At 33.0% G+C, this 9,106-nt stretch overlaps 1 protein-coding gene and 1 long non-coding RNA gene across 2 annotated transcripts; both read left to right on the top strand.

Moving 5' to 3' along the window:
- Nucleotides 1-5,034: 5,034 nt before the first annotated feature.
- LOC115230523 lies at nt 5,035-5,428 on the top strand. The gene is made up of 3 exons (XR_003883438.1): nt 5,035-5,165; nt 5,196-5,339; nt 5,370-5,428. It is a non-coding gene; the product is annotated as an uncharacterized LOC115230523 (long non-coding RNA).
- Nucleotides 5,429-5,508: 80 nt separating this feature from the next.
- LOC115230530 (39S ribosomal protein L11, mitochondrial-like) lies at nt 5,509-9,106 on the top strand. Its single transcript, XM_029800683.1, has 3 exons — nt 5,509-5,562; nt 8,469-8,595; nt 8,853-9,106. Exons 1-3 carry the CDS (start codon nt 5,509-5,511, stop codon nt 9,104-9,106), a joined length of 435 nt encoding a protein of 144 aa, XP_029656543.1.

The following is a 9,106-nucleotide window of genomic DNA, read 5'->3' as shown; positions in this document are numbered from 1 at the left end:
TTCACATGTTCAAAGGCCACTGAAATCAGCTGCAAAAGTCTAAAATTAACTTTCTACGTCCAACCCATCAAACGTGGACGGATTTTCAATCAAATAACAGATATATTCAGATTTATAATCGTTGCCCTCAATTAGCGGGCAAAAACACTCACAAAAAATCTAAAAGTCACCTTTCCCCAATATACTATCAATATATTCTTGACAATATTAATAGATATATTTTTCTTGAAGCAAATCATGACCGAAGTTATAAACTCGAAATACCTCTGAGTTAGTCCACCTAATTTAAAGACACAGACACTCAACCTCTCAAGAGTGTGTTTGAATTGAGAAAATGAACACTTCCGTCTATAAAATCCTGCAGCGAGTCCATGCAAATATTTCTACTTTTGGCACAACCGTCGTAATGTAGTGCAGATATGAATCCAGTACAGCACTCCAGACATAACAAAAAATCATTTTTCACTAAAAATAAGATATTTTATCAACTTAAATCAGCAATTAATGTTTTTACGAAATACAAATGTTCGGATTTTCGGACGTCCCAATTTTGAAATCTTTCGTTTGGAACACTCCAAGGAAGAATCAAATAATTTGAATAAGCAACACAAATTTCAACAACAATCTTTACAAAAACCAACAAAAATACAACTTTTCCTGTCAGTTTTGTCCTTGTAGATAAACTACTCAGTTGGGAGACAAATCCTCTGAACGATCCCATCAAATTTTCATGAGAAAAAAGCAACGGGGGACGCACCAATTGGACGTATTTCCCAAACATCAAGGCAGCAGATTTCAGCACGTGATTACTCTAAAATCCCAAAAACAAAAAATACCAAATTCATATCAGTAAATGCAGCAAATATCAAATTTAGAGGACAAATCAACATGAAAGGAAATGATTCCCAGCCACAGGCTCTCTGGACTTGTTTCAACCAAAGGCAAAACATTTGACAGCACTCAAACACGTGGATTAGACTAGGATTAAACGATTAACAAACAGTTGGTCGTAGGAATAGTTCAGAAGAATTCCTCCAAATTTGACAATACTGACAACTTAATAATCGTTAAAAACCTTTCGAAACAATTCCTCGACAATTCCTGGTATTCCTCAAAAAACGAGACAAGAAACGGGACAAGGGAACTTACAATAGTGAGGGAAATGATATTTTGTTTGATTAAAGTCGGAGTCACTAAAACATATTAAACCTGAAAAAAACCGTTATTTGGCAAAGAATCGAAAAAACGTTTCAAATTTTGTTGATTGAACTCAAACTAATTCAATTTGAACATAAAAATAGCAACCAAATGGCCGAGGATTTCCATTGGATATAAACTGACGACTTTATTGATAATAGAAAGCGTCACATGGGCCAAATCAGTCTGAAAAATCATGGAAGGATAATAAAAACTTCTTCAACGTAATCTTGTTGCTCTGTCTGGCTTATTTGTACGACTGAGCACATCAGTTCGACTGACTGTAGTGCCAACTTACATGTAAGATCTTTAAAAGCTAAATTTTGATTTTTTTGAATAAAATCTGGCTTTGATTGGTCAATGTAGTCCAGTAATTTTTCCCAAATTCGAAAACACTCGATCAGGTGGGTTTCATCCTCCTATTATTTAACGATTAAAAATATATAAACATGACAAAATGTGAACAGTTTTAAAATTTCCATCCATTTAGTTATCGTAAAACTGTTAAATCGAATAAGGTGTTTGTCGACCAAAATTTTTAAAAAATCAACCAATTCTTTAAAATAACTAAATTAATAAATTAATAATAATAAACTTAATTTCATAAGTATTATTTCTTATAAATACATTTGAACCGTTAGCAGGCACTTTTGCGAGGTGGTGTTGTAACATGACGAAAGAATGGTTTAATATTTCAGAAATAATCGCGTCATGTTTGTCAGAAATCGGCTTTTGGTTTATAATTCATTAATAGCACGTAGACTAAGCAAAGATAATTCTCCAGAATCATTAAATCCGTCTAAACAAATAGCCAATATCACACAACATTTAAAAGAAATCCCTTCAAGTGCAGCTATATTGAATATAACACTCAACATGTGAGTCCTCAGAGATTCAGTTATCGAAATATGAATCATTTTTATCATCGAATTCAGTAAATTAGAGCACACAATATTCCAAATATCCCCACATTTTTCGTGTCCAAAATTTTGAAAGCTTGACGTTTCAGATCCTTCTTTGACACATAAATTAAAAATATTATCAAGCACATCTAAAAACACACATTTTATTTATTGCCAACTTGTTGACACGTGAAATATCACGGGAATTGAATTGTTTAGCAAATTTTGTAACGCTTGACTCGTTTTGTGAAGAACTCCTGATGGGTATAAAAACAGTTCAGAAAGACTGAGCATCATTCTTGACCCAACAAGGACAGTTTCCTTACAGGAAAGCAGCTAAAATGATAAAATTGATCGAGAAAACCTCAAGAATTTGATTGATGACATTATTGGGCTCATATTGAGCTATAAATACGACTGTGTGGCATAGTTTTCGGTTTACCACTGGTTTAGGGATGGAAAGGGCCATTTCCCAAATGGACTGGAATATGAGTGATATGTCCTGTTGGTTTGAAGGCAGAAGACATTTCCTTTTTATGTATTTCTTTGCTAATAAGACTAATGACACCTGAATGATTGAAAGAGCTGAGATTTGGACGAATTCCTCGTGGCTATGTTGGATAATGTTGAGACATGTGACTCCACAGTCGTCGTTTAGTTCAAATGAGTGTAGTTTGTCCTCTATTAGTTATGGCTGGACTATACGGAGGAGTGAGGCCTCGGTGGTACAGGGTTGGTGTAACTGGCGGATCAATGAGACTAGTGATGATGCATGCATAGATTGTCTAGCAATGACGAAAGAGAATATATTTAAATATAGTCATCTCATTTTATAATTAGTAAATTAATTTAAATCATTGGTTTTATTAATTTTTGTTAAAATGATGTTTATTTTTTTAATATATTATTTCTAAATTGGGTAATAAGTTGATTTTTGGCAATTTTTCAGATTTTGCTGATTGAGTTCCGAATTTCAAAAGCTGAGGATATTTGTGTTAGGAAACGGAACTCCAACAAGTACCGGTCTATTTGATAACTTTGACTGAGAAATTATTTAGCGGAACTTCAAGGCATCTGAGGCAAGTGAAGTTCAAATTGTAAAAGAAACTGTCTTTGTAATTTTACTGAACTTGACTAACTAAAACTTCCTTAATGTGAAACTAGGTCATTTCTGGGACTTTGTTTTTCCCTAAGACGGAAAAATGCGGATTACTATTTTATTCGAATTGTCATTCATTTCGACATAATGAAGTGTAAAGTGTATTTTATTTGTGTCGAATTTATGGAATTAAAAAAAGCAGGAAGTTGAAAGGACACTCCGTTGTGTCAATAATGTCGAAATCAGAGTTGACACGTCAATTCTGACAGTAACGACAATCTAGTTCAATAAACCTGACATTTTTTGTTTACAAAATGACACAAATAGAACTAACTTTAATCGGACATTACCTCACAGGACCGCTTAAAGCAAGATGAAGTGGAACAATTTCACAAATACGACCTGCTCGCAAACGAATTGTCGGGCATCTAAAAGTAAAGATTATTCCAATTGTCTTGACATGGGATAGCGTTGTCTCTAAACTCTTTAAAAGTCATATGAATGTTATTAATCTAAGAAAGAACGGTTGTGTTAAAGGAGACGCTGAAGTATGTTCATTGAACACAGACATGGAATAAAGTTAGACGACGAAGAGTAAGCGTCTGGCGTTAATAAAATGTCGAAATACGAGTCGATTCTCAAATAATCACAGACACGAATATTCAGTATAACAAGCCTGAAAAATTTTTGTACGCCAAAATTAAGGACGAAATTACTCTTATTCAAGTGGAAATCACTTTCAAGGACCGCCTGAAGCAGGTCGAGAAATCCCATAAATACGATCTATTGGCAGGAGAGTTGTCAATTCTTTATGACGCTCAAGTGAAATAATTCAAGTTTTTTAAGAACTACATTAAAAAGTTGGCTATCGAAGACGGAACTCAGTCTTATATACAGTCATTTGTGTTGAAGAAAACACTGGAGAGTATGATTGTTGAGCACAAGCAGGGGATCAGAATCACTGATGAGGAGATAAATTCAGCTAATAGCCTCTTAATTGAAGCAAGTCATTCGTATGAAGATAATATGGCGAATGAAGAAAAAGAGTCGTAACTAACTTGAAGATAGAGGATCAAGGAGTGGTGTTGGTTACTTTCTCCTCTAAAAGAAAAAGATTAACCTCTAGAGGACAATAAAATAATATTAACTTAATTATTCTATGTATGTTTTTTTAGAATTAAAAATGTATCCTTGAATTTTGTAGTTTCCGTCATTGAAATTTTGGAAATAAGCAACAAAAAGACAATTTGGTTTATAATTACGATAAACCAAAATAAAATTCTAGTTAATATTTTTATTTGTTGTTAAAGATTTAAGTGGATTTATAACAACACATTTTCTCACTTGCACCATAAAATTTAGTTCCACTTAAATGATGCATCATATGTGCTCTCTTTGATCTTGATACAACATCTGGTCGAGGCAACAATTTAAATTAGGATATATACAGTCGATAATAATTATTACAAAATGCTTTCTTTATTCCTTATATCACCACTACTAGGTATACTGTTTTAATTAGGACAATACTAGTAATGAACGAAATGGTTCATAACACAAAAAATGAAATATATTATATACATACTGATTCTGAATATGATATATCAACAGGAAAAACTATATGTGATACATTCGGATTGAAACTGATTTTAATCAATTCTGAAGCAGAAAATAACTTTGTGAGAGGTCAAACTAATTTATCTAAATATACCTTTTAGACTTGTCAGAGGAACACGAAAAAAACTTTTGGATTGGTTTGGAACACATTAAGAAAAATAATAGTTGGAATGGATATTACAATTTACCATTGGTTTTTTATTTTTGAACCAAATTTTAGCGTTACATAAATTGGGGAAATCATCAGCCTTTTAGTTACAGCTGTAATATGTGTGCAGAGTTGGACGAGTGTGGGAAATGGCAGACACTATGCTGTAATGAGGAAAGAGGCTTGTTGTGCACTATACCAAGTCAAATTGAACTTATTGTTTAACTAATAGATACCCGTCTTCATTGTGACGACGTTTATTGCTACTTTGAATATTATCAGAAAGTACCCTGCAACATGATGAAGACCGTATGTGAAAAAATCAAAGGAGAGCCAGTCATTCCTGAAAATTTTACAATCAATAAGAACTTAAATCGTAGCTTTATTATTTGCGATTATTTTACAGAATTGTTTGTCAATTCCTACAACAATATGATTTGGATACAAATTCCACCTAAAAACCAAGTTTGTGAACAAAATTCAAATTTTAGAAATATCAAAATTGGGCAAATGAATATAGGAACAGTAAAGGAACCTGTGCTACGATGAATGCATGTGGAAAATGGGAATTTGCAAATCCTCAAGAATTACACAAGCTTGTATGCAGAGTGAAAAAACCTTAATAATACTCAAAGTCTAGTTAAACCATTAACACAACTAATTTATCGATTTTTGACTAACTTTTTAATTAATTTGTAAACAATATAAAAAATTTCACAGCATTTTATTAAGCCCAGAGTAAACACCGAAGATTGAAAAATTGTAGGAAGGCCATCTTTTCAAAAATATGGCTTATTCTTAGCTCTGTGCTCCCATGATTGCCACAGAAACCCAAATAAAGATCATTCATAAAGAATACAAATCCTATAAACCATCTTGGATTATTAAAATATTAAATTAATGAAATGCCGCAAAATTATTAAAATTTATGACAGTAAAAATCATGTGTATGATTTGAAAAGTGACAGGTTTTTACACATCATTTTTATAAAATAGCAAAGACAGTCAAATATTAAAAATAGAGTAATCAACTAATCTTCGTCGGCCTCAACTGGAAATCTGAGAATAGCACATACACCAGTCATCATGGAGACTTCTACAACAATGAAATAAATTCCACGTTTTCCAGAAGAATGCTGACACGAAAGGATCTTGACGCGTCCATTTCCTCGCCGTATGTCCTCGACAAGACCTCTGTACGTCCTCCGAACACACACGTCCTCATCTCTTCTCAATAACAGAAAATCCAGAACCTCAACAACTCATCAGTTATCAATAGCGTATCTACAGCCATCAAATCACGTGCCTTTAAGACATGTTTAGGTCTAAAATGCGACAAATCAAAAACCCATAAATGGCTCGTTCAGAATCGTTCTCGAGAAGTTTCATGAAGCGATTCAACTCTTTGATCTCATCAACAACTTGGACGTTTTCAAATTTAGAAATGACCTTGGGCAATATTTCTATATTAAATGACTCCACAAACAAGAACGTTGGAGGGAATGTTTAAAACCAGAAGAAGAGTGAACAAGCAGAAATTTTGATTTATTTTGTGCAAGAACTTTATTTTCCAAAAGAACTTTATCATCCATTATGTACTTATAAAAAGACTCCTTCAAATTTATAAGTAAAAATACTCTATAAAATCCTGGGGATGCAATAATAATGCATTTCAACACTACTACTAAACATATTTATAAAACCATCAAAATTCGCATTTTTAAGCAAAGAACGAAGCAACTGTTGATGAAATTTATCCACTTGCTGTCATTTACCGACAAATAATCAAACTTTATTAAAATCGCTCATAAAATTGGGTCGTTTCCTGGGAATATTGACTTGAATCTTATCTCGCTCAATAGTCATAGACTTTGTAATCAGACAAACATAGGCAGTTCCCTCCTGCATTATAATCGCCATGAGATCAGAATTGGTCATTGGTTGACTGCCTGACTTAATCTCTCAACACAGTATGAGTCCCATTCTGATTTCCCCAACGTGACTTGTCGGCCGATACCCAACTCTAAAGTGTGGTAGGCTCCGATCTGAGTATAAATATATAAAAGAGGACCTTTACATATTTGTTCTCACATACATTCTTCCCTTCTACTCTAATTGTTGCTTCTTTAAGATCAACGTCAATTTTTTCTGATCGAATTGTGAGCTGAGTTTTCACTTTACAAGTCGTGACGGTCCCTGATGATGATTCGTTCACGACTTTTCTGTTATTACAAGATTATTTATAAATTACCTTAAAGCATCTGATCGAAAAACGTCTCCGATATTCATAATGTTATAAAGGGACCAAATATCTTCGGAATCCTCGGGAAGTAAGCTTACATAACTTTATTTATATATACAAATATGTACCCATCCTGACCAATTGGAGGTATTCTTCCATATATTTTCATTTTCTATTATTTATAGGGTGTTTAAATATATTTAATTATATAATAAATATAGTTAGTATGTAGACTTTATTTTAAATTAAGTCTTTTAATGTTATGCCAGTAGTAGCTATTAGACATTTGGGGCCTAATAATGAATCAATGGCATTAAATAGATATATTTAAGATATTTATATTGACGTACCACAAGAATCCTATCGTGTATATAGTTTATTAGAAAATTATTAAATATAATATATATTTATTAATAGTAAAGAAAATATTAAATACTATAAAAATTTATTTTTGATAAAAATTGGAAAAGTTCAAGCTAAACTTCCTGTGAGTCATGGGGGTCTGGGCCTCCGTTCCAGTATTGATTTGGCCCTTCCTACCTTTCTTTCTTCGGCGTCTGGATCATATCTTCTTGTCCAAAGATTCTGGAAAAAACTACTGAATCATCGTTGGACTCTGATATTGATTCGGCCCTTACACTTTGGAAGCAAATTTTCTCTGAACTCCTTCTGATGTCAATTCTCAGCGGGATTGGGACAAAACTGTCTCTCAATCATGCGAGCCGGTACTTAATAGCTAGCTTATTCCGTTTTCCACTTTTTTTAAAATAAGATTAATTTGTGGATCTGTCAATCTAAATCACTGAAATTAACAATCTAATTCACCAAGCTCTGAAAAAAGCTGGTTTCCCTTCAATTCTGGGACCGACGGGCCTTGTCCTTGAAGATGCAAAACGTCCAGACGGCTGTACACTTTTTGCTTTTGAATCCGGGAATTGTCTTTCAATCCTGCGAGCCAGTACATAATAGCTAGATTCTTTTAACAATTTCCATTGGTTTAAATTCAATTAACTTAATTAATTTAAATTATTATTTTTAAATGGATATTGTAAATTTTAATAAATATTTTAAATTGCGATCTAGTTTACTTGTGGGTCAAAATGTCAAAACAACTAAAAAAGCTTACAATAATGAAGCAACTTAAAGATTTAAAATTCGATAAAACCAAGCCTTTTACTATCAACATTCCTGCAGGCGCTGCCGCTCCAGTACCCCCTCTTGGCCCAGCCCTTGGATGTGTTGTCGTTTTACAACTATTTATAGAGAAACATTCAAATTGCTGCGTTTTGCAAGGATTTTAATGAAAAAACAGAATCTCTCAAAGCCGGCTACCCAACTCCTACCACAATCTCTATAAATGTAATGTCAAGCTTTATTCGAAGGCTGATCGGTCTTGTAATACTATTATTCATCCTCCTCCCATAGTCTTTTTGGTCAGACTTGCGGCAGGAGTGGACCCTAATTCGGATGCACCACGTGAGCATATCTTTAATAATTATTTTATTACTCAATTTAAATTAGAACATTTTTTATCCGGAAAAATTATTATATTTAATAATTATTTTATTACTAAATTTAAATTAGAACATTTTTTATCCGGAAAAATTATTATATTTAATAATTATTTTATTACTAAATTTAAATTAGAAAATTTTTTATCTGGAAAAATAACATTAAAGCACGTGTATGAAATTGCACTCGTACAGGCTAAGGATCCATTCCTGAGAGGCCATTCCCTCCAGTCAATATGCAGAACTGTCGTTAAGGAAGCTCTGAGTGTTGGTATAAGTGTTGTGGATCACATCGATCCTACAGAATATAAGGATTTCCTTCACGGACAAGAGATTGAATATCAGCAATATTTGGTCCAACTTCAACAGAAACGAATTGGAATAAAATAA

Source organism: Octopus sinensis, unplaced genomic scaffold (assembly GCF_006345805.1).
Source record: "Octopus sinensis unplaced genomic scaffold, ASM634580v1 Contig15734, whole genome shotgun sequence".
Taxonomy (NCBI): Eukaryota; Metazoa; Mollusca; class Cephalopoda; order Octopoda; family Octopodidae; genus Octopus; species Octopus sinensis.
Note: the sequence above shows the minus strand (reverse complement) of the source record. Positions and strands in the feature narration are given on the sequence as shown.